This window comes from Aspergillus tubingensis (assembly GCF_013340325.1).
Source record: "Aspergillus tubingensis WU-2223L DNA, scaffold_8, whole genome shotgun sequence".
NCBI classification, from domain to species: Eukaryota; Fungi; Ascomycota; class Eurotiomycetes; order Eurotiales; family Aspergillaceae; genus Aspergillus; species Aspergillus tubingensis.
The window spans coordinates 1742749-1766770 of NW_023336282.1; the positions used below are offsets into that span (position 1 = coordinate 1742749).

The 24022-nt window shown below is 49.2% G+C and overlaps 11 protein-coding genes across 11 annotated transcripts; 3 read left to right on the forward strand and 8 right to left on the reverse strand.

Annotated features, from left to right (window-relative positions):
• Nucleotides 1-603: 603 nt before the first annotated feature.
• AtWU_06942 (alpha/beta hydrolase) lies at nucleotides 604-1449 on the reverse strand (the record flags this gene model as incomplete). The annotated part of the gene is made up of 2 exons (XM_035502051.1): nucleotides 604-951; nucleotides 1015-1449. The coding sequence occupies 2 exons, from the start codon at nucleotides 1447-1449 to the stop codon at nucleotides 604-606; spliced, it is 783 nt and encodes a 260-aa protein (XP_035357944.1).
• A 608-nt stretch (nucleotides 1450-2057) lies between these two features.
• AtWU_06943 (lactate/malate dehydrogenase, alpha/beta C-terminal domain family protein) lies at nucleotides 2058-3270 on the reverse strand (the record flags this gene model as incomplete). Its single annotated transcript, XM_035502052.1, has 4 exons — nucleotides 2058-2332; nucleotides 2411-2493; nucleotides 2559-3040; nucleotides 3103-3270. 4 exons carry the CDS (start codon nucleotides 3268-3270, stop codon nucleotides 2058-2060), a joined length of 1008 nt encoding a protein of 335 aa, XP_035357945.1.
• An 893-nt stretch (nucleotides 3271-4163) lies between these two features.
• Nucleotides 4164-4682, reverse strand: AtWU_06944 (periostin-like; the record flags this gene model as incomplete). Its single annotated transcript, XM_035502053.1, has 2 exons — nucleotides 4164-4170; nucleotides 4228-4682. The coding sequence occupies 2 exons, from the start codon at nucleotides 4680-4682 to the stop codon at nucleotides 4164-4166; spliced, it is 462 nt and encodes a 153-aa protein (XP_035357946.1).
• Nucleotides 4683-5570: 888 nt separating this feature from the next.
• AtWU_06945 (oxidase ustYa family protein) lies at nucleotides 5571-6785 on the forward strand (the record flags this gene model as incomplete). The annotated part of the gene is made up of 5 exons (XM_035502054.1): nucleotides 5571-5964; nucleotides 6026-6247; nucleotides 6319-6347; nucleotides 6433-6512; nucleotides 6662-6785. 5 exons carry the CDS (start codon nucleotides 5571-5573, stop codon nucleotides 6783-6785), a joined length of 849 nt encoding a protein of 282 aa, XP_035357947.1.
• A 225-nt stretch (nucleotides 6786-7010) lies between these two features.
• AtWU_06946 (class I SAM-dependent methyltransferase) lies at nucleotides 7011-8139 on the reverse strand (the record flags this gene model as incomplete). Its single annotated transcript, XM_035502055.1, has 3 exons — nucleotides 7011-7371; nucleotides 7462-7591; nucleotides 7668-8139. The coding sequence occupies 3 exons, from the start codon at nucleotides 8137-8139 to the stop codon at nucleotides 7011-7013; spliced, it is 963 nt and encodes a 320-aa protein (XP_035357948.1).
• Nucleotides 8140-8743: 604 nt separating this feature from the next.
• AtWU_06947 (kinase-like protein) lies at nucleotides 8744-10153 on the reverse strand (the record flags this gene model as incomplete). Its single annotated transcript, XM_035502056.1, has 1 exon — nucleotides 8744-10153. The coding sequence occupies one exon, from the start codon at nucleotides 10151-10153 to the stop codon at nucleotides 8744-8746; it is 1410 nt and encodes a 469-aa protein (XP_035357949.1).
• A 2204-nt stretch (nucleotides 10154-12357) lies between these two features.
• AtWU_06948 (serine/threonine-protein kinase SRPK) lies at nucleotides 12358-14563 on the reverse strand (the record flags this gene model as incomplete). The annotated part of the gene is made up of 5 exons (XM_035502057.1): nucleotides 12358-13301; nucleotides 13351-13484; nucleotides 13543-13699; nucleotides 13749-14124; nucleotides 14183-14563. 5 exons carry the CDS (start codon nucleotides 14561-14563, stop codon nucleotides 12358-12360), a joined length of 1992 nt encoding a protein of 663 aa, XP_035357950.1.
• An 850-nt stretch (nucleotides 14564-15413) lies between these two features.
• AtWU_06949 (uncharacterized protein) lies at nucleotides 15414-16065 on the reverse strand (the record flags this gene model as incomplete). Its single annotated transcript, XM_035502058.1, has 3 exons — nucleotides 15414-15461; nucleotides 15538-15990; nucleotides 16060-16065. The coding sequence occupies 3 exons, from the start codon at nucleotides 16063-16065 to the stop codon at nucleotides 15414-15416; spliced, it is 507 nt and encodes a 168-aa protein (XP_035357951.1).
• Nucleotides 16066-16454: 389 nt separating this feature from the next.
• Nucleotides 16455-17360, reverse strand: AtWU_06950 (NAD(P)-binding protein; the record flags this gene model as incomplete). The annotated part of the gene is made up of 1 exon (XM_035502059.1): nucleotides 16455-17360. One exon carries the CDS (start codon nucleotides 17358-17360, stop codon nucleotides 16455-16457), a length of 906 nt encoding a protein of 301 aa, XP_035357952.1.
• A 1509-nt stretch (nucleotides 17361-18869) lies between these two features.
• On the forward strand, nucleotides 18870-19458 carry AtWU_06951 (DUF1772 domain-containing protein; the record flags this gene model as incomplete). Its single annotated transcript, XM_035502060.1, has 2 exons — nucleotides 18870-18939; nucleotides 19004-19458. The coding sequence occupies 2 exons, from the start codon at nucleotides 18870-18872 to the stop codon at nucleotides 19456-19458; spliced, it is 525 nt and encodes a 174-aa protein (XP_035357953.1).
• Nucleotides 19459-20696: 1238 nt separating this feature from the next.
• AtWU_06952 (MFS transporter) lies at nucleotides 20697-23906 on the forward strand (the record flags this gene model as incomplete). The annotated part of the gene is made up of 4 exons (XM_035502061.1): nucleotides 20697-20839; nucleotides 20901-22706; nucleotides 22765-23355; nucleotides 23480-23906. 4 exons carry the CDS (start codon nucleotides 20697-20699, stop codon nucleotides 23904-23906), a joined length of 2967 nt encoding a protein of 988 aa, XP_035357954.1.
• Nucleotides 23907-24022: the final 116 nt, after the last annotated feature.

Consider the following 24022-nt stretch of genomic DNA (forward strand, 5'->3'; position numbering starts at 1 on the left):
GTCATCTCGCCCCGTCGGCCCTCTCCGCCCACAGCCTCCCCCGCCTGCCCTAAATCTGTCAGGCCCACTTAGATTGGACGCTCGGGGACATCCTTAGTTCATCCTTAGCGATGGACAGATAACCGAACAGAAGGGAAAAGTACGGAGCACTCGGAGCTAAGCTAGCTTCCTGAAGTGTTTATCCGCGGAGTCTAGGTTGCTTGGGAGTGTCCGTTCCAGTTGGCCCTAACGAGCCTCAGCCTTGTCTCCTTCCCATGCCCCTCTCTTTCTCGACTGGCCAGCGCACCAAGCAGGAGTATCCACCCCCTTCCCTCTCTTATGTGCCTTGTGCTTGTCGCGGCGTCCTCCACTACCCTCCTCTTCCTTTCATCGACCCACTGCCCCTCATTTGGGGCACATGCCTTCAAGTTGTGCCTGTAGGAAGCGGGAGGATGGATAAGCAAGAGGACAACAAGAACAAATAATTCTATTTGCCAATGTGATTGAACATCACCCCATATCAAAGCCACATATTCTACTAAGTAAGCTTGGCGACTTTTCTTACATTCTGAAACAACATTGCAAGCAGCTAAATACACACCCAATTCATCAAAATACATCTATCTACTCCCACTGCTTCACCAACTCCAAAATAGTCTTCGTCAGCTCCTCCGGAGCAGACAATTGCGCACTGTGACCCGTAGCCAATTCCCTAGTAATCCACTTAGCACCCGTAGCCTGAACCATGGCCGTCTGGGCCGGGTACGGCACCGCGCGATCCTCAGTGGTGTGGATATAAGCAATTCTATCCTTGAAGGCCTCAGAGCCCCAGCTCGCCTCGGGACAGGGACTCGAGAAAGAAGTCAAACCCTGACTAAGGGAAGTCTGGCAAGCCGCGTCGGCAAGGGTGGGCTCAACGTCGTAGAAGAGAGGGGGCTTGGGCTCGTCGCATTTGAGGAGGTTTTGTTCTTTCTATTCATTCATTGCTTCTCGTTAAAACTGGAAATAGTAAGTAGGAAAGGAAGGAGCACATACATCCATATACATATGCGGGGGCAGATTTCCTCCAAAAGAATCAATAACACTCAAACCATCACCACCACGAGGCAGAATGGTCGCGATGAAGATCTGGCCAAGCACAGAAGTGGACTTGCCCTGAGCGGCACGGTCGGCGGGTCCGAGTCCGCGCGCCGCCGCGCTAGCAGGCATTCCACTGTACGAGTGGCTGATCAGGATCACATCTTGGTTGCCGACGTCCAGGAGAGGGAGGATCAGTCGGTTGCGCACGTAGTCGGTGTCGTCAGCCGCCGTGACCTGTCCTTGGGCGCCAATGCTGGGGAGGAGGCCAGTGAAGGCTCCGTAGCCGGCGGATTGGAGGAGGTGTAGGAGGTGGGCGTAGTGGGCTGGGTTTTGGGAGGCGCCGGGCACGACGACGAGGGCGGGCTTCTTCTTGTCGGTGGGGATGGTCATGATGTTGAGTGAAGTAAATATATGAGGTATTGGAAAGGGGGTTATTGAGGTGAGTAAGTAGTAGTAGGGGAGATTAGTTCGGGTGCTGGGAAGAGGGGGATTGGGAGAAGTATTTATGTCTGTAGAGGAGGGGAGCCCTACTTGTCTTCCGAAGGCCGACGCTTACAGTCTACTTTAGTGTTGTAAGATGTTCTTTGTTCATCGGCTCAGTGGGTGGAATAAAAACTCGTTTGTTGAATGAAGTCAGCCAGGGTGAGTCTGTCTATTGCTAGAACGGGAATGGGTAGCTCGAAGCCAGTCGAGTAGTCTGACGCGAATGACCCACTGTCCGCAACCACCCCTGTATGTTCCCTCAAATGGCTAGAAGAAGGGATGGCTGGCACAGTCACTCCTCTTCTTGATTGAGACTACTGCTTTTCAGCGGGGATTTATTGCAACTAAGCACGTCTTCGAAACGAGACCATTGTTGCTCCAGTAATACTGAACACCTTGCCCTGAGGCGATGTGACTACAATTCAATCCAGAAGATTTGATAACATACACTAACACTACATATATTGAGGAGGATGATAATGATTGACACGGCCTTTGCAACCCGGCAGTACTCTTCACACTTCCAATAGTTCCACTTCGCTTGAGGTACTTGGTGTCAATTTCTTCTCGTGCCCACGCTGATGAGAGTTTGCCGACTGCATATGTGACTGGGGAAGGTAACGCGAGTCGTGGAACTTGGTTGATCCCTCCTTCTTGCTGCTGAGAAGCCGAATCCATTGCTTAGGCCCTCGCCAGTTACGGAGCAGAGGACCCAGGGTAAGCATGGAGCCCACGACAATGAAGATGGGTGGCTCGAGAAGCGCCCAAAGAATATTATAAATGAAGGGCACTACAGAAATACCATACATCACGTTAGCAAACGCGTACTCCAAGAACTGAGAATGGGATGAAACCCGGGAAAACCTACCCTCAAACATGCTACTGATAGTCGCAGGCTCCTTAGTCCACTGAACGGCATAGTACAGTCGAACAAGTGATGCCGCCATGCAGCTATTCCACACCCGACAATTAATAAATTATCACAGGGATCGATGGGAGAGATTAGGATGACTTACGTGCTTCCCAAGACAAAGATCACAGACATAAACAGCTTCTTTGATTGATCCATCTGCAATTTCTGTACGGCAGCGATTGGAAGAGCCAGCGTCAGAAGATCGAATAAGCTATTGCCTGCAACATAACAAATAAGGATCGCCGACGCGTTGATATCGTAGGGGGCGGTCGGGTCCCATTGCAGGTAGACCGGCCATTTTGAGAAGATAACCGCCAGTACAATAGCCAAGGTGAAGCTGGAGATCAAAGCAATGAGCACATTGCTCGCCATGACAAACGGACGGGAGATGCCGAAGATCCGCCGGTAGAAGAAGAGCAAAGAAACTTTGATGACTCCCATTGTGGCGATCTGAGCATTTTCGCAAGCGAAGTTTACCTTCAATGCGAAGATGATCGCCTCCATGGTTGGCTGATACTCAGGGTCTCCGATGCCGGTAACAGCATCGGTGTAGTCGATGATAATGCTAATCCCACAAGAAAGAATCTAGTGGCGAACATTGAATGTTAACATCATGAATGATGGGATGGGATGGTGATAGGACTTACCAGGGCGAGGATAATTGTCCAGTCATCGGCACCCAAGTAGAGCTTGGAATATATCCGGGCGTAGACACGGAGTGCAACCGCCAGAATGGCTAGAACGCCTAGAATTGTGGTCACAATGATGATCGCCTTGGCCGTACTGGTAATACCATGACCTTCATAGTACAACATCTTGACGGATCAACTTGCAGACGAGCGGTAGGGAGAAAGAGGGGAACAAGCAATGATGATGGCAGAGGCGCGACTGCCAAAAGTCATTCCCTTATAATACCTGGAAGAGAATGATGCATGTTTTTTGGCTGAGACGTGAGGGGGCAGGAGACAGCCGGGCTGAATGAATGTAAAGTTAGCCCATCATTCGTCTGCCACCGTCAGTCTGACTGTAGCGACTGTATAGCCCCCATGCGCCAGGATCAGAGGCACACCACGTCTGCAACAGGGCTGTCGACATCGTCAGGTAAATCATACTAATGGTGGGGACCGAAGGATTCGCCTGCAAATACTTGACAATGGCCTGTGAGAAAGGCTGCAGAAATCACAATGACCTTGTCAGGCTAGGAAGAAGGAATGTGGAGGGAGGGAGGGAGGGCTGCGCTGCAGGGTTACAGCTCCTTCAAGGCAGCGAAGCTAGTGTATTGCACTGCCCGTACGGCTTAGGGTACTCGAAGAGAAATACGAAGGGTCATGGTGTCTCTGGGTCTCCAATAGAAAGTGCCAAGAAAGCTACTAATTGAAGCGTTTTCTCGAACAGCATTTGTCAGGCGGCCCGAGGGAAGTCCACGCTTCTTAGTTTCTCATTACTCCGGGGAAAGGATGGGTCTAGTACAGCGGCGATTTCACCTTATTCGATAGTCTGACTACGCACTAGAACACCGTGTCAGATTAAGTAGTGGGAATTCTTCAAATCGATCTGTTTATAGACCCTGAACTAAAAGTACTATCGACCGATTCAGCTTCCCCCGCACACTAGCCAGTTTCCACAACAACCCCTCTTTATGGCGCAAACCAGTGGCTTTAGCTTGCGTGTCTGCAGCCCGGAGGGCGAAGCCTGCTTACTACCTCGCTTAAGCACTGTTTCCATGTCAGTACACCTATTGGCCGTGCCAAGAAGGGGATAGAGGGACTTACGTATCCTCGTAAGTGATGAAGCGACTGTTCAGGACAGCCGAAGGATCACGTTCCTCGACTTCGTCTCTCTTGCTGACGGAGTCCTCGTACGTAATGAACCGACTGTTCAGCACAGCAGAGGGATCACGCTCTTCCACTTCATCTCTTTTGCTGATGGCGTCTTCGTAGGTGATGAAACGGGTGTTCAGCACAGCGGAAGCGTCACGTTCCTCGACGTCATCTCTCTTGTTGATGGTGTCCTCATAGGTGATGAATCGTGAGTTAAGCACTGCCGAGGGATCGCGTTCCTCAACCCCATCTCTCTTATTGATCCCATCCTCGTAAGTAATGAACCGCGTGTTTAGCACGGCAGATGCATCACGCTCCTCAACTTCGGATGGAGCTGCGACAGGTACCGCTCTGACAGAGCTGGCAAGGGTGAGAAGGGCCGCGAGTGCGCTCAACGCAGTACGCATATTGAAATAAAGTGGGAAGTCAAGGAGTAAGAAGGATGGTGATTTGAACTTCAACGAGCTTGGGGGAAAGAGCAAGAGATGAGTAGAGCAGTTGATTGCATCCGCCAGCACATAACGACACCACGAACCTGACCTCGAGCCTTATATGTATTTCGTACACTCTGCTGTATTCTAGGGTTCTTGGTGTACGACTGCTTGCCAAGACAGTTCCATACTAACCTCGTCGGATCTGAAATCCTCTGTGTTGGCGCCGGGCCAAGGGAATAGTGAGCGGCTGCATCGAATCCCTCCATCCTCACATCAGCCCATCGTAGACGTGTTCGGGCATTCACTCCAAAGCGGGTTGGCGTAGTATCTACTTAAAATCTCACTGTTCAAGGATCTCGCAAATGAAGATGTACAGGGCCTTCCACTTCGTTGCTGATGCGGCAGGAGCGGTTGGTCAAAGGCTAATGATCACGCCAAATGTCGAGTAGTCAATTTAATCATGCATGATTAACTCTCGCCAAGTACTTCCAGGCACTCTGTTGTTGCAACGCGCGGAAATTCGGCACCATTTGGCCCCCAATGGTGATATTAAGATCAATGATGAGGTACATTGATGTGAGTATGGAATGGTAGGGCGGATGAAGGTCGAGCTCGCTCCGAGGAGAATCACAGTCTTGGCTAGTTTGTGGACACTCCCCCTCCACCTCCCTGTTCCTCTGCATTGCCTTCTCTCCAAGGCAATTCCCCACGATTTCGTGTGTAATCTACGGAACATTTTGTGCCGAGTTATCCCCTCCGGTGCTCTGCCTTCTCCCTCTATCAACAATCTCTGCGTTTTGCATCTTCCTACTCCTTCCTACCTCCACCCCACACGGCCATTCATCAACCCTTGATATCATCATGGCCGGAGCCAGGATCGAAGACAGACAGAGCGAAGAACGCCTCATATCAAGTTTTGACGAGGAAAACTTCCTCAAAGACAGTCGAAGTCCTTCCACGAGAAGACCACGAAGGTGCCGGTATCACCCAAATGGGACTTTGATTTTATCTTCGTGGACTTTGTTTCTGTTTATAGCTTCTATCTACCTTTGGTCAACAATAGCTCGTCATCGAAAGACAGCTGCCGCATGTCAATGCGATGACTACCTACCTATCGATTCTCCAGCCTTAGAGGCCCTCGAGAACACAGGTCATATTGAAAAGTTCGACGGCAGCTTTGCAAAGCCCAATGCTTTCAAAGGACCACCAAGCCCTGCTATTGATGCTGCCTGGGATGACATAACTTATGCTTCTGGTAATATATCCCGAATGAACCCAGTTACAAGAACACGAGGCTTACAATCTGTCCAAAATAGGTGGGGTCATCAATGTTGATGAGCAAACACTTCAACATATCAATGCGTCCGAGTATTCGGTCGGTTTGGCTGAGGAGCTCGGCGGCGGCTACATGGGCTCGGTGGAGGTTCTGCATCAGCTACACTGTTTGAATATGCTCCGTCAAGCTAGTTACGAGGATTATTATAGGGACAAGCCGGGCCCGTGGGAGGATAGCCCGCAGATTCTACGGCATCATCTTGGTAAGTCATGACTTGGAAGACGTTCGAACACAATGGATGATTGAACAAATGTTGACAAATACCCGAAATAGATCATTGCATTGATATTTTACGACAAAAGGTAAGCCAGAAGGGTGTCCTGTGTAGCATATCCATCATTATCACTCAAAGGCAGAAATGGCTAATTGTTGTTACTTGCCAAATAGTTGATGTGTGATGCGGACGTTGGTATTTTGACATATGTGTGGGTGAAGGGGCATAAGGACCCATTTCCAGACTTCAATGTGTAAGAAACGTCACCCCTTCCCGCCCCTCTTTTCGCCCATCAACCCTCCGATACATATAGCGTTTTCGAATCAATCCTCCGATACATATAGCGTTCCCGAAAGAGCGGAAATATGCAGACACAAGGCTAACATTCAATGGCATTCGCAGGCACCATAAATGTCGCGATTTCCGCGCAGTGAAACAATGGGTCGGGCAGCATCAGCTCTATACAACACCCGAACATGGCATTGAGCGCCTTCCTGGAGCAAAGGAGATGCCTAGCCCACCGTAGATACTTGAAAGTTTCACAGACTACTATCTGCTACGAATATAATTTCGGACTTTTATTTCCACAGATAAAGGGCAAAGCCACGGCGCGTATTATTTCGAATGCAGGCTTTGTCAATATACCTTCTACATACTGAATTTTCGCTACATCTATCAAACGAGCATGTTTCAGAGGATATTTGGTGCAATATGTAATTACAAGTTTAGATTCAACTCTAACACCGCCAGATTATCTCTTCTGCGCCACAAGATGAGGAAAGATCCCACCCATTCTGACATGTTTACCCTCGATAGTCTCACTAACAGATGTCTTTAGTTTACGAAGTTGATCCAGATCTATTTTCCCGACATTGCCGTTTTCAACTGCAGTTCCGTTCTGAGACTGTTGCTGCTCCATTCTCATGAGCGCAGAGTGCAGAAAAAGGTTGACAGAGTCTGTGAGAAGGTCTGAAAATTGGAGGCAGATCTCTGGATCGGCATCTCCCTGACAGAAGCCTCCGGGACGTAGATTGAAATGAAGAATACTTAGAGCATCTTCTTGATTGGCACTTTTGAGTGAGAGAATTCTTTGCAGCATGAAATGCGGCAGACTGAAGAAAAACCAAGAAGGACACAAGTCAGTCAATGTGGTTAGGCGACGGCAGGAGTGTTAGAAAGACACTGAGTGGGTAAACACTCACTAAGGTACTAGATCACGAGCCCGTCTCTCCAGATCAATGATCTCCAGTGCTTTGAGCATGTCGGGTGTTTCTGGGAACAGTTTGAAGAGTCGGGCTTCGCTTTCCGTCCACTGGAGATAGCCTCCTGGCTCTGTAGAAGGTCGAGATTAATATCCAGCCGTACAGGGTATACAAAGGTGGTCACTATAAGGAGAGGCATAACTTACTCAGGAGTAGCAATGCATTCTCGAGCGCTCGAGACAGCTTCTCCTCCGTGATAGCGTAAGCAAGGCCACGAATATTGACCAAGTCGAATTGTCCATGATAGCGGGGGTCAAAAGGTTTAGTGCAGTCGTGCTGTACAAGTTGGATTCCGGGGGTGGGGTTTTCGGGGAATGCGGCTGCGTTCAAGTCAAAGCCAACAAGAGACGGGAGGGGGTTTGTGGTTGGGGTGTTTTCAACAGCTGGAGATGGTAGAGTCTGAGCTACTTCCCGCAGCCAGATACCTGTTCCGCAGCCAATATCTGCAACCCCACCCTTTAGTGATGACAAACGGATAGAAGGGTGAATGAGCTGATTGTTGAGAAAGGTCTGCTGGATGAGATTGTGCTGTCGGTTCAGACGCTCGTGTTCTTCTGTTTGCTTGGAACGGTGGGAGAGGACGTATGTCCGGTCTTCGGACTCCACAGTGGAAGGCATAGTGAAGAGAGTAGTACAAAGTGATTTAAGGCCGGTAGGCTTCTGTTGTTGGAGAAAGAAGAGATCGAAGAGATGCAAAGGCAACTTGGGACAGCGAGGATTGCTCCCTGCTTTATATTGGTAGCTGTACGCCGTCACACACTAGTGCTTATGCATAAGTAGAACAATTGAAGGTAGTAACTTGTCTAGTACCGCGTAATTATGTTCCCAAGTTAGGATAGCATCTGCTCTAGTCGGACCAATGGTATGTGGGTTCTGACATGCATTGCACAAGGACCTATGCATTCGTGTGCACCAAGTCTTGGCAGAACCACACAATGGAGGCTTACTCCTAATAAGGTCCTAGCTCGTGAAGAATGACAAAATATATATATCTCGGTGAATCGTCTTAGCAAGATGTCGAGAACTACTGGTTAGTGGAGGGTGTATCGACCGTGCTGTGTCCATATAGTAACATCATACAATCTTCTAGCCAAGTCAATCACGGCGGAGCACATTGGTCATATAATATATATTGAACACAACACGGAGTCCATTCAAGCTCCAGAGCCACTTTAATTGACACAATGATCTTACAGTTTTAACTAACTACCCATGCTGACTTCTACTCCCCTTTCCGAATCTTCTCATACTCCGGCAAAGCCCACTTCACCATCCACTCCGATTCAAGAATTTGCTTCGTCGTGCTTCGATGTTCCGGTCTAAAAGCAAACATTGGCCGCAGCATCGCAAAGATAGCATCCCTCTCTTCTGCATCAAACAAAGGCATTCCTACTTCCTGTCTAGGCAGCTGCACACTATCCTCAAATCGATCGCCCCAAGAGCGATATGGATTCCGCTTAGTTGGCCTCCCATCCTCGGTAAAATTGTCTGGTCGCGCGTCCCATCTGTTCCACCATTCGGGAGGCAAGATACCTAGAGTGTCTACATGCTCACGGGTCATGTAGTCTTCCGTTGAGAGAAATCCTTCGAAAAGTGGCCTCTGAGCAATAATAGTCCAAATGGTGCAGGCAAGAGACCATATGTCTGATGAAAATGACAGTGGTTTATTTGGTTCAAAGCGAGCTTCAGGAGGACGACTGACGAGCGGAGTGTGAGATTCATACTTTGCTTCTTTGGAGGAAAAGGCCTCGCCAAAGTCTGTAAGTAGGATTCTTGCCTCTGGAAGTGTGATTTTCTCGCTTGGTTCTCCAAGCCAGATGGGTGCAATGCCGTGGTATGGAACACCAGGAGGAAGCGGTTTGCCATCCAGATGAATCACCGGATCGAGCTCGGGCGCTCCATACTTTTCATATAGTTTTTCGGGTGAGAGCTGATCAAAGCTGGGTGGCGTTTTGAGCAGGACATTGCCCATGTGAAGGTCTCCATGGATGAACCCTCGGGCATGCACATAGTCCACCGCCAGAACTAGTTGTGCAGTCAAAGCCCGGGCTACATTAATCTGAAATAAGCGGACCCATGATCCATCTTTCAAGTCGGAGAGGCTAGCCCTTGCCGGAGAGGTAACATAGCAAGTGTGCTCTCCGTTTGGACCATGGATGGTGAATGTATCTAGAATCGACGGAAGCATTGTTTTGCCCAGATGATTGGTCGCAAGATGATGCGGATGCGTGAGACTGGCTAAAATACCCGCCTCTTTGGGATTTGAGTCGGCTGTGCAGACTTTCACTGCAACATACTCATTATTCTGCTCATCACGGGCTAGCCATATGGTGGAGTAGGAGCCGTGTCCTAGCTTATGTATTATCCGGTATCGGCCATGAAAGTGATCACCAAGTTGTATTGGGTGATAGCCTCCTGGACAATAGTATTCAATTCTCTCCACACCTTCGAGGGGTTCATATAAGAAGTTGGGATTGGGATCGTCACCTGTGGGTGTTGATCTGGACGCGGTGCTAGCAAAGACGCGACGGGTTGGCATGCGCGTTATGTGGATAGGAGAAATGACATGAGAACACAGGGTCAGCGGCCGCATTGATCGAATTGATGTTAACGACAATCCTCTCATGATCATGATGTTCACGGGAAGATCCTACTGTCGCACTACTCAAGATGATTCACCCCCGGTGTGAATACTCTTGGCGGGAGCGGTGGAATGCGGGTAGATGCAGATCCCGGTCTGTGCCTTAACAGTGACGTTGGGAAATAAATCATCGTCTAAATCCGCAGGGAGATGCGATATAATATTTGTAGTCTACTGATTAGAGGGTCAGAAACCTATACACAACCTTGAAGTTATCGTCATGTTGAAAATGAGTTCGTGCATCTTTTACGGGGTTGGATATTCTGACATCGACAAGCATGGATTGTTGTTAATATGAATTCAATGGTTAGTCGAGTAAAAAATAAGATTATCATACACTTCTTCATATGATGCAGGTAGGAAATTGCTCATTGTCGATGAACAACTCATTTGAGGATGGCATGTTGGTATGTGCGTTCAGATGTATTTCTCACTCACATGGCGAAAGATCAGGAAAAGAATTGAACGAATAAGGATTGAGGGACGTTACTGCCATCAGAAGGCAAAGTCTGATCCCTAAAGAGTAAGGCTTGCTTCTAGTACAGGCAGAACCCTTACCACCTTGCTGTGGGTATTTATTGGCTAAGGTAATGAACTGCTGCCTCAGGCGGAGAAAGCTCAGAGTGGCAGGCGGTAATGGTTCTACCTGCACTAAGTAGGGCCGTACCTTTTTAGGAGCGTGCTTTACCTTCTCAGGCAGGCGGCAGGGTGTAGCATGAGCGGAGACCGGTTGGCAGTAGCGTCCTCCTAGAGATTTGAACCTCTAATATTTCAAAGTAAACTACCCATAAGAACGCTTAGAAGTTGTAAAACTTGGGACATCATGCTAAAGACAAGACTAACTGATCAAGGTCCGTGGAAGCAGGTTTAAGCCAAGATAAGCTGATTTGGTGTCAAGGCTACCTACCAGGTCACTCAGGTAACAAGAGATTACATTCTCCTCTGGATTAGTCTCACTAATTTCTGCAGCCATTGTAACACAAACTATTTGAAATAATCCAATTATCTGCTTACAAATGACGTCACTGAGCATATCATTGGTGAGGTTTAGTGAAGATCTCCCTAGTCAACATAACTAGTTCCTGGTCACCGTGCAGGGCCTCGTGCTATATGCGATCGCAGTATAAATAGCGTTGTCAGCACCTCGATGAAGATCCCTGTGTATCTATTTGAAAGTTATTGAGATATTTCGGATCCTTATACTTCTCCTCATATAAGATTTAAGTCACGAATCATACCAGCATACTGGATTCGCAGAACCAGAGATCGAAGTTCATAGCAGGTATATTTCAGAAAATGAAGCTTCGCGTCGCTCTGGTTGCCTCCTTTATTGGCAGCACCTTGGCTGCAACTCCACAAGCTGGCCGAAACAGCGCAAATGGCTGTCGCGACGACGTGAGATAGCCTTTCTCAAGCTCCCCTGATCAGTATATGCGAAAAGGCTTACGATGAGAATTCGGGAACATTTACAGGAAATCCAAAGACATGGATATGACTGCGATCTTACTTGTCATGGCGTGGCTATTTACAGGTCGAAGGGGATAGATTCTGACTTTCTCAAGGGCACTCTCTGCGAGGTAGTAACAGAGGAGGGAGGTTGTTACTGCAAGGGGAACACTTATAGGAATACGGTGAGTAACATCGATCAATAATCAGGGGAAGGATTTCGATAATCAATTTAACGGTTGAAACTAATTCGAGTCAGGCCGATGGAAGCTGCGTGTCTTGGGAGGACTGTCCGTTTGAGAGCCATGTTTCATTCAGCATACTAGACTAGAATATTGAACATAAGAAAGGAAAAAAAGAATATATAAAGAAGTATATATATCATATGAATAATAAAAGTAAGTAAATAAAATAAATTGATAAAATAAATTGAATTATCATATATGATCTAATTATATATCTTCAAGTATTATTTATTAATGGCTGGGATTGTGGAAAAACAATGAAGATAGGAAATCTGTATCTATGCTCTTCCTCATGTTTTTGGTTTACAATCGAGAACCTACCCATACGTGACGTTCTGTTGTAACTTCAATGGTTTTTGATAGTCCTACCACACATGCTACCTTGTAGACAGCTTCTAAGAGCCACATAGCGAAGGCCTCTGAGGTCGTGGTCATGAATTAAACATCAGATCACCAAGTCCCGATTTTTTCAGTTATATATTCCATAACATCATCGACAACCCCCTACGACGACTGAACCGCAATAGGAAAATCGGCAATATGCACCTTTGCCGAGCCGTAAGGGACCAAGCGGATCTTACTCGGCGTCCCAGTGACATTTGGATACTTAGGGGGCACCGCAGCGGTCCCCGAGTCCTCCTCCCAGGGGACCAGCCATGCATCCGCGAACAAGGCAACGGGGGTGGCATTTTTCGCCCAGATGGGATTTTGAAGTTGTCCATCGCGATCGTAGACCTGCTGAACAGTCACCGAGGTCGGGTCGATAGCATACCTCCAAGCAGAGGTTGGGTCGAGCACATAGTCATGTGTCTGCGCCACGATCTGGTCTGCTGGCAGTGGCTCCAAGGATGAGTAGTTGAGGGGGCTGTGGTAGGTGGAGTTGTAGTCTATGTCTAGCGCGTATAATAATGGGCCGTAGTAGATGGCTGCGGTGCCGTTGGCTGGTGAATTTGTGACCTGGATGCCCATTTCTAGCTCCACAGCTATCTGGGTAGTTCCTTTGGTGAGGTTGAAGGTTTGCAGGTTATTGGAGTCCGAGGAGAGGGGTTTGGAGGATCCACCCGCGAGTGAGTACTGAGAGCTCGTCTTGTTCACCCAGTCAGGGATACGGACGGAGAATGATAGGTCGGTGGTGGCTGTGATTGCATACTCCAGTCGGCCGGAGAAGGGGTAGTTGGTTGTGCATGCTATGGTCACGCTGCCTGTAGCCAGCTTCGTGCTCAATGTTTCGGGCCCCAGTAGTGCGTGAATCACATGGCTGTCTCCCTCAAGCACATAAGAAGCGGCCACATACTTGGGATAACCCTGGCCGTGGTTGACGGTGCAGCAAGGAAAGTTGGGCTCGAGGCCATAGCTGTTGGCGTAGGAGTTCACGTTCCCGAAAGGGACGGCACTCAAGTTGCGGGACCAAGGCTGATTAACCTGCTGGACATATTGATGTGACCACCCTAAAAGAGTCTTAGCCGGGGTATTCGTACTAAATGCTCATAGACTTACAATTCGGCGATAGCGCTGCAGGCAAGGAGTTGAATGCGACGCGCTCGGCTCGGTCTGCGTATGCGTTGGTGCCATAGAACCGATACAGATAGGCCATGGAAAACATCATTTCAACCGATATGCAAGTCTCCGAGCTGTTCCATGTCAGTGCCAGAAATGGTGAATTTAAAAGAGGGGCGAAGACACGCATACCCTCGCTCGGGACTGAGTCCGCCCAGATGCTCATCGGCCGTGATGCTCCCAGCAAGTGTGGACTGGTAGGTGGTGAGCAACTTTACCGCTAACGCGGTCTGGTCCAGCAGGGAAGAATTTCCATTCATTCGGTAGAGCACCGTCGGATACCGTAAGCCTGTTTCGGTCAGCACTGCCTTCCACTGCCCTAGGGCTTATTTTCATACCTTCCGCTAAATTGACACCATGGGTGAATGAGCTGGTCGTGATATACGGCGTTCCCAAGGTAGGGAAAACACCCTCCACGAAGAAGGTTGTCCAGTCCTTCCCACCCGCGACACCACCGGCAAACATAAGCTCTATAGTCTCCCAGATCACTTCTGAGTTATTTCGTGGATAGTTCTCATACAACCACTGTAACGACATGGGCAACTCATGCGTCCGGGCTAGTCCAAAGCCGTAGGGATCAAACTCGTCTCCAAGCGTTGTGTTCTGGATCAGGCCGGTGAAATTGTCCTTGAGCATGGAATGGGCCAGAATGGTGAACTTATGCATCGCTGTTACAATCCTCTCTGTCTCCGATGGATCTGCTTGTGCATATTGCTGGACCGCTGGATCAGAACAAGCACCACATGTACACATCCCAGGCGTCTGCACTCACCACTAAGCCAAAGAAGAGCAGACTACGTGCCCATATTCCTCGAGTTTGGTGTGTTTTCTCGGGCCCCAGCCATCCATCTTCAGCTTGATTGTCAAGCACGTAATCGAGAAATTGCTTCGCCTGAGCTTTCAGGCGCGTGTCGTCAATGGTCCAGGCGAGAGGAACAACGTAGTTGAACCAGTAGGGCGCTGCTTCATCTAGCGTGCTGTACTCCCAATCACCCCCGACCCATGTCGATCCAGCCACAAAGCGATAGAAGTCGTTTAGATGGCCAGCCAGCCCATTTGCTTCGAGCTCCAGCTGATCCTGTAACCAGCCCGTCGCGGTGATAGTACCCAAGGGAAATGAGTTATACTTGAACGGTTCGAGCACCTTTCTCATACCTTAATTAGGTTGTTACTATGTATCAGTCAGGATATACATGCATTGGTTATCTTTACTTACTTTCAACAGAATCGCTAATTACTGCCGCCGTGGAGCTCAGATGCAGGGTCAAGGGTAACAAGTGCGACCACTTCATATCTATTGATTACCGCTCAAGATTTTGTCCACAATCAGCATTGGAGCATTTTGGTGGCAGATAAAGCATGAAAGCTCGGCTCCTTCTCCGGCATTTTGCCCGCCCTTGCTTGGTGCGACGGGTATTCCCCGCATGATAGTCCGCTGAAATACCTGTTTGAGTTGGTGAGTTTCAAGAGCCATACGGTGAGATCTAAAATATCAGTCAAGTGGTTATTAAAGATAGAAAAAAAAAAAAAAAAAAAGAAAAAGAAAAAAAAATCAGAAGTCGAGGTAAATAAAGTTTGCCTATAAAAAATAAGTTGTTTCCTGTTCACAGGGACTAAATACCATTGGGTCATCACCATGGCCGCCCCGTCTTTTGATGATGCGATTAACGATATTCCGATCAATGGTACACCTCCGGGATTTCGCCCGAGTCCGGAAAAGCAACAAGAACGCCAAACTTTTCATGGAGGTATGACGGGAATATGCGGGATCTCAGTAGAAATACCATTATAAAAGAACAACTATATCTAGGCCGCACAATTGAAATCAGCAATCAAAATCCTTCAAGTCAATGATCCACTGTATATGTACCCCATAGACTGCGTTAGTAGATTATTGTTGCTAAACCTAAGTAGTAGGTATCTACAACAATCTAAATCCATTCTTTAGTCGCACCGATAGTCTGAATGGCTCTGCATCATGCTGCCTCCTGGTATACCAAAGCCTAGGCACTATTAGCCACCAGACGGGCCTCTTCCATATTCTGAATCTCCTGGTTCGATTATTCTGGTCAGCTCTTCTTCGCTCACTATCAACATCCTTACACCGAAATCCGGGACGAAACCAACCTCGATGGCCGGCACCGCCGAATGCCAAGCAGCAACCAACATCCCTTGCAGGGAAAAGTCACTCTGAATTTCTGACATAGTCCCTTGCACGTCGGTGCCCCAAAACTGCGAGGCTTTGTCCACTCCATGCATGCCGAAGTCAATGGCGATATGATGCCGGAGTAAATCGGGGTACCTGAGGAAGGCAATCAAGCTTTGCCGCGCACAAGTACGGTAGTAGCCGATGCTTCCCAAAACAAAGCCAACACAGGAACCGCCAAGGAATCCCACAGCGCCCGCCGTAAAGGCATAGACCATGACCGTGGCCCCAAGCATGCCGATAATCGCAGCGGACGAGCTCCCCGCCAGCAGGCATTGGAACATAAACAGCCCTCTGCCACTTGGCTTGGTCAGGCCACCGACGGTTCGCAGCGCTTGACCTAGTGAGCTGACGGTTTGCGCTGGAGTCTCGCCCTACAATGAACCCAATTGCTGATGAGTGGCGGCGAGAACATCGCGATGCATAAGGTGGGGGAGAATTACTTGCATGTCGATAGGGCTGGAAGCTTGGAATGGGAAGGGCGTGGTGATGAGTAGAGATGATCTAACAAGATTATAAATGGGGAAGTAGTAATGAGCACTGCGAATAGTGAGACATTAAGGGTCTCCAAGTATGGCAGAAAGGGAGTGTTGGATATGTTAATAAAGCCGGAAATGGAAAATCACATGACTCCGTTGTCAGCCACTGGACGTGTTGAAACAAGGGTTAAATGCTTCTTAAGTAGTACCAATATAGGTACCACCAGGTCTCATCTCATCTATACAAGATTCATAATTGCTGGTAAATATGAAAAGCCCTCGTTTTTAACTGACCCACGACTGACCGATTAAGTTAATAGCTCCCGATTCGGATTCTTTGTCTCCAGTACAAGTCTAAATCAGCCCAGAAACCGTGCCTTGTGTTCCTCCACCCAGTCGCGAAAGCGTTGTGGAGGGTGATGGGCATATTTTGAAATATTGTCGCCAGTTATGAGAGCCTCGGAGCTTTCAAGATACAAGGAAGCACGGTCGATAACGTTATGAAGGTGCCATTGAACCATTGGGGGCGGGACACCGGCGGCTTCCAATTGCGCAGCACCTTCCTCGCGGGAGACTGCGGTCACCCGGACTATTTGACTTAGAGCCTCCCCAATGATTCCCACAGCCTCCCTCAAAGTCATCCTCTCGGGTCCCAACAGTCGCACAATATGTTCCTGGGCACCGTGGGCTAGAATCGTCCCAGCAACCTGACCAATATCCTTCGAGGAGATGAAGTCAAACTTCGCCTCCGGGTTGGGAAGCCTCACCTCGCCTTGCTGGATGGCCTGCTTTTGGTGGAATAGATTGCTGGCGTAAAAGGCCGGTCGCACAGTCACGTACGAATCACGTCCATAGACTTCTTCAAGTGCAATTTCCACCTGGGCGTGCTCCCAGGGAACGATATCAGAGGGGTCCACGTTGTGAATATCGGTGAGGATGAGAAAGCTGCTTAGAAAGACCACAAACTCAACTCCGGCTGCTTTGAGAGTACGGAGAGCGCCTCTCATAAAGTCCTGGTCGTCGAACACACCATAGATAAAAGCCGCCTTGGCACCAGCGTCGCAAACGGCCGCAGCTAGGGTACTGGGCCGGGTCAGGTCGGCCTGGTATCTCTTGAACGGTATATGAGCGAGTTGGGGGATGGATTTGGACAGGTTGCGCGTCGCCAGCGAAACCGTGGCTCCCTCATGGTGGGCTTGCAGAGCGGCTGCGGAGCCCACATCCCCCGTAGCACCAAAGATGATGATGTTGTTATACTTCAGCATGATGAGGCAGCAGTTGAAGTGGCAAAATTGGATCTGATAGCGCTCATCGCAGCTTTGTTTACAGGATCTTGATCTGTCTATATACTCAGGAGATAACCACGTCATTCGACCGACGATATTTTGTCTTAATGGTTTGTAAGCGGGCATTCAATTAGCCCTAAGTCCGCCCCTCGGGTTTTGCAGTTGACCTGCGTAGGCACTACCCTGTACCCGGTGTACTATGCCGATTTCAAAGTGACAGTATAAGAACTGACCAACCTTGCTGAATTTTCACTCGGTCGCCGATCTAGTTCACTTGAACTTGAATGCGTACCCAAAGATGACGAGTAATTCGTCCCTCATCCACGCAACAGGAGTAATCTCCTCGTCGTTTGTGGCCGGTAAGTTGACTGAGCTTTGAACTCCAACTACATAATATTTAATTAATCTGAGACTTACTCACAACCACCCCCCTTGGATAGGTGCAATCTTTACCTCCTCATTTGCTGGTGTTAGCACTGCCCTTATTGACGTTCGAGAATCCCCCGCCCTGGCTGCACAGCGGTGGGTCCAAGTGCATCGTCGTTGCCACAAGCTTTGTACGCCATTGGTATTGTTCTCGGCGGCTTGCTTCGGGTGGTTGGGAGTGAAAACCCAGGGGAACCGCTTTCTCGCTGCAGCCACTGCATGCCTGAGCATCGTCCCCTTCACAATTATAGTACTGAAAAGATCGGAGATAATATTGTATGCGGCAGCAGCTGAGTCCAATAGTGAAAGCGATCAGGTTGAAGCGGCAATGACCAGCTGGGGAGTTTGGAATATGGTTCGAACGGGTTTTCCACTGATGGGAGGATTGTTGGCTGTGGGCATGTATCTCTGAGACTGTGAAGCAGTTTTGCTATAGCTTGGCGATATAGAAAGCAAGGGGGTTGATGCTGTGGAAGGCGCAGAACACTCCTCGTGCTAAACGCTGACTTGGTGTGTCTAGTATTCAATAACTTGCTCTACACGATACCTATTTCGAAGAATGGTGCACTCCATGGAATAGGAGGTCTAACTGCGTTGGTTTGTTGCATATGTACTCTATTAGCCGTAAGAAGCTATAATTTCAAGCTGTATTAGACAATATGCTCCAAAACTAAGGCTTTATTCATACGCCCACCTCCTGATTTTAATATCCATTATATCAACGCAAAGCCCACTTCGGACGAAGGTGTTACATGGATTCTGTGGGCCCCGGGAACATATAATTTGGGATCCGCCAAGAGCACTAACCGGTGGAACGACTTCAACTGGCTCGGACTTTGGACGGCCTTTGGAAAGCTTTGCTATTCGTTGATTGGGGGCCCACTTTGGCCATGTCATTTACTATTAGGTTGGAATGTGGCCTCACTCATCGTTTCGTCATAGCTCCCTTTTCTATGGCTCAAGTATTCTAGTAATTCGAACTTACCTGTTGCTGATATGATTTTCTTGTTTCTTTGACATTGAATCCACTATCCTCCCAGTGACTAGTCTTCTTCTTAGACAATGAGTACATATCCATCTGGATACCGAATTGCGCAGGCTGTCGGCCTTAGTGGCGCAGCATGGCTGTCTGGTAGATAGCGCCCAACCCCTCCACCTTCCATACTGTTTCAACCGACTTCTAAAACCTCGTACAGGCAATATTGCTGCTCTCAGTTTAATCGCGGTGCCTGCATTGACCAATGCCCAGGAGGAGAAGGAAGTGTCACCAGGCACGGCCGTCAAGTTGTGGAAAAAAATCTACGATGCCGGAAAGTCTCAAAATCCACCGGTTGCGGCCACTACGGCGGCCGCATTTCTTTACCTTGCCTGGTCGGCCCGCCCTGGCATTCGCACGACGTACAACCCGGCTGGGCTATATACCGCAGCTGCTATTCTGACAGTGAGCATCGTGCCGTACACTATCGTCACGATGCGTCCGACGAACAATGCTCTTATCAAACTGGCGAAATCCCAAGCCGACCTGACTGCCGCTGATGTACTTCAGAGCAATGGCCTTCTTGGCCGATGGATGGTTTTAAACGGTATTCGAAGTCTCCTGCCGCTCGTTGGCGGGGTGGTGGCCATTACGGCGGCTTTTCTCTCGACATGAAGATAGGATGGGAGTCTTCTCGTGGCGTGGGCTTTTATGGTTGTGCCTTCTACAGTAATTCAAGATCTCCCTGCTGCATGTTGGGGCGGATTGGAACAGCGTGCATATCTGAGGAGGGCTAGCGAGGCACGCAGGATGGACGAGAACTCTTGGATATCATCACAGCAGTGATGGCATTGTTAATTCTGAAACCCACCTTTTATGATATCGTAATCTAGAACCTGGCCTTACTTGGCCATTGAGTTTTAAGAGGCAAATCCGAATGCAATCTGTTAGACGTATAGAAAAAGGACGAATCCAGCCACCGTAGGTGTCCCATTGAGAGTGGGGTATTCGTTTCCTGCAGGTGTTGTTAATTAGATCTCGAGTGATATTAGCGCGCGACTTTCTAAATCAACCCATTCTGAATATCGTGGACTATCTACAACGAGCTGGCCAAGCACTTAAAGGTGAGTGCGTGGGTATCTACATCTACCTATGAGACCCAAAAAAAGTGGTTGAAGACCCGCGAAAGGCTCTTGATAAGACACTCTGGGATTGTACGCATGGTAACCCCCCCTGGCTTTGACAATCCAGTGTACCCACAGTCCCAAGGCCTGAAGTTAGGCCTGCAGGCAGATCTCCTATGGGGCGCATCGGAATCGGGCGTTCGGTGGTTCGGATCTCCGTCGTATGTCGAGGACCCACAGGAGAATCATTCATTTTCGAATAGATGTGGTCAATCTCAACATGTGCGAAACAAGCTGATAGGAGATATTATGCCTAAATATTGGGACCTGGAGTGCTTGAGGAAGACTTCCTCAGAATCCTGGTGATGTGGTTCCATCTACTGTGTAGTGAGCAAACCTTTGCCATGAGGAAGTCCTACAAAACCACCCCGTTTGTGAATATATAGAACATGATCATTTCCAGGGAGAGTGGATATTTCTATGTGCGGGCAGGCGGAGCCAAGACGTAGGACTAGAACGATAAAAATTGAACTCAAAGTCCGTTGCAAAACCCGAGACTATTCAGGAGCTATCCAGTAAACTGTAAGCGAATGAGTCTGAATTGCGTTCTTGTTGTTCCCCATCCGAACCCTGAACCCCTTTGCATGTATGTTGCAGTCCCGCTACTAGTAAATCCTCTCTTATACCTGCCCCTCCAGCAGTAGTGCTTCTATGACACCAATATAGCTGTATATTATTCATCCTCCTTCCCTCCTCAGACAACCTCAAAGGCTCCTTAGCCACGCCGCGATGAGCGACTCAATACCTCTACAGTCTGCGAGTGAAGTTACCAATGATAATACAGACGGGGGGTTGGAGGCGCGCAAGGCTGCAAAGCCCAGCCTATGGAAAAGAATTATGCCCAACATCCCGTTGGTCATCATGATGGTCAAGTAAGTTCCAATTCGGATGGTGGATATTTAGTAGGCTAATGCAGAACCCTTTACCGTGAAGGGGCTCGCTGCCGATGACCATCTCGCTCGCCATCTACCAATCCGACCACATTGCCCAACGCTTTACCACGGTCGGATATATTATGGCTATGATTGCATTCTTCAGTATGGCTATGCTCCCGCGCGCCAAATATCTCGAAGGGCTTGTCTTGAACATCCTCGCCACTTGCCTTGGCTCGGCCCTATCTCTCCTTACCATGTATTGGGGAATTCAAGCTCGCCAGCACACAACCACGCCGGATTTGACGGCCTCCTACAATGGCCCACAAGCGGCAGTCTGTGCGATCTGGTTCTTCTGCACGCAGTGGGCTGCAGGAACCCTGCGGGCCAAGGTTCCAATCCTTCAGAATTGCGTCTACATGTTCAGCGTCATGACGATGATCACTATGACCTACGCCCCTCGTTTTCATACCATGGGTCAAGCTATCTCCTTGGTGGTGGAGTTACTGGAGATTTTCTTCATCGCGTTTGGTATTGCGACCGGTGTCTCCTTGCTCATATTTCCAATGACGACAAGAATGGTCTTGTTTAGGAAGCAGACTGCCTACTTTGCAGCGCTACGGGACTTTGTTGCGAGGCAATCTGCCTACTATCAAGCTTTGGGGACATTAGAGCCTCCAGTAAGTGGGCAGAGAGCGGGAGAGGGGGATGTTGTCGAAGAACGGCCGTTCCCCGAGCGAGAAGCTCTACTCGAGAGTCTCAACCAACTGATCGCTCTTCATATGGAATTATATACAGATACAATCAGCGCTAAGCGAGAGGTTGCCCATGGCAAGCTGAATGCGGACGACCTACATCAACTATTTCGGGCCTTTCGAACCATTCTCACTCCAATGGCTGGTATTAAAACCATCATTCATCTGTTTGATGGAGTTGATCCCGAGAAGCCAACTGTTCAGCGAGAGAAAGGAGTAAGAAGTGACCCAAGAGTAGCTCGCCAGCGTGAATTGCGACACTTTTGGAGCCATGTCATGTCGGAAATGGGCGAGCCTTTCAGAGAAATCGAACAGGTCATCGATGAAGGATTGCAGCACGCGGCGACCGTCCTCGAATACTTGCCAAACCAGAACAAAAAGCCCGACGTCGAGTGCCAGAGGCCCGGTTCTCCCACCTTTGCAGACTATATGGGCCGTAAAAGTCGGGCGTTCCGCGGTCGACAAAGTGAGCTTCTTAGTACCTGTATTGAAGAAAATGAGGGGGTGACCAGCGCATCGAATCTCAAGTATGCATACGTCTTTCTCCAGGCCAAGAATCTCATGTCCACTGTCGCCGCGGCGGTTTATGAACTGGTTCTTTTTGCGGATTCGAAAAGGGAAGATGGCACAATGCAGAGAGAGCGACTGGTGTTTCCCCACACCCATCATTTCACCTCCCATTTGCAACACCTCACAAGCGAACAACCAGATATTCATGCTAGTCAGGCTGCAGACCTCACCGAGACTGGGTGTCAAGGAAAGAAGACCACTCGGATCAAACTACATGACCATCATCATCTCCCTCCTCAGAACACATGGGAGCGCTACACGGACCATCTACGAGCGGTATCCAGGCTGCTCAGATCGAAGGAATCTGCCTTTGGGCTTCGAATGGCCCTGGCGGCGTCTACCGTGGGGATCCTGGCATATCTGGAGAAGACCTGGACCTTCTACTATCAGCAGAGGCTCATTTGGCCCCTGATCGTAATCCTGGTCGCTATGAATGTTGCCTCCGGAGAAAGCACCTTCAAGCTTGCAGCCCAAATTATGGGCGCGACTGCAGCAATGGGGACCTGCTATCTCTGCTGGTACATTGTTGACGGCAAGCCCACGTAAGTCGACAACAGCCGTTCTTCACTGCACCAAATAAAAGCTAACCTCCCATGACAGAGGAGTCCTAGTCTTGACTTGGCTCGCATTCTTTTTCCTTTCATATGGATTCATCAAGATTCCCAAATTATTCGCCGTCTGGCTCTGCATCCTGGTCCCGATTGTTGCCATCATTGGCATCGCCCTGCAGTCAAAGAAGTTGGGCCATGACACCATAGTAGCGACAGGACAGGAAGACTATCCAGTCTACCTGAGCGCCCCGTACCGGCTTCTCAGCGTCCTTGCGGGCGCTTTCATTGCGTACGTGTGGACGCTGTTCCCCTACCCCATTACGGACCGCGGGCTCCTGGGTGACAAACTCGGGGATATCCTAGTTCTGCTCGCGCAATTCCATGATTGTGGGCATTCAATCTCGAGCCTTAAGCTAAGGGGGCTTGTGCAAGGTGAGAGAATGATGACACTGGATTCTCGTACTAATACCGGTGGAGGAATCGTTGGAAGACTCGCCAGGACCCAAGAGCGACTGTTCCAGCGGATCATGACCTTGATTCCCCCGTCGAGGATGCATGCATTATTCCAGAGATTTGATGTGCCGGTTGGGGGACGCTTCCCCGTGGGAAGTTATATGTCTATCATGCAAGAAGCAATGAGGTGAGTTGAAAGCCCTTCCCCTTTGTTCGCGTTTCTTCACTTCCTGTCTGTTTGCGTTTAGCTCTGCTAGTCCCTTGTAGTAATAGAAACTGGAGCTAACCCCATCTAATCCCCCGCCCCAAAGTATCATGAACTATATCAACCTCCTCATTTACTTTACCCGTTCGTGGCCGTCGCTTTCGCACTCCTCCACATCAACGACGGTCCTTGCATCCGTATCGACTCATTCGCGCCAAATGACATCTGCCCTGTTGTTCCTCTCCGCCTCCATCAAACATGGCACCCCGTTGCCACCGTACTACCAAGCACCGACCGCAGTCGACTTTTCTCCTTTGTGGAATGAAGAGCTACGTGCTCAGTCGCCGCCGCCGTCCGCCCAGACTAGAGATAAAGAGGCGGTGCAGTGCTCGTGGGCCACGGTGCAGATGGTCACGGACGCATCCAACGCGGCATTGGCGAGGATGATAAGGCAAGTTCGAAATTTGGTTGGCGAGGTGAATTTTGACAGTGTAGGGGAGGTGAAATCTGTTTTAGTGGGGACGAGAGAATAAATGAGAGATGACAAAGGCTATGTGCACTCAGCTGCCCTGTGCAATATGAACATCTCTTGGAAATAGAATATTCGTCGGTGTTCATAGATGATACGATTGGTCGCCCTGACTACACT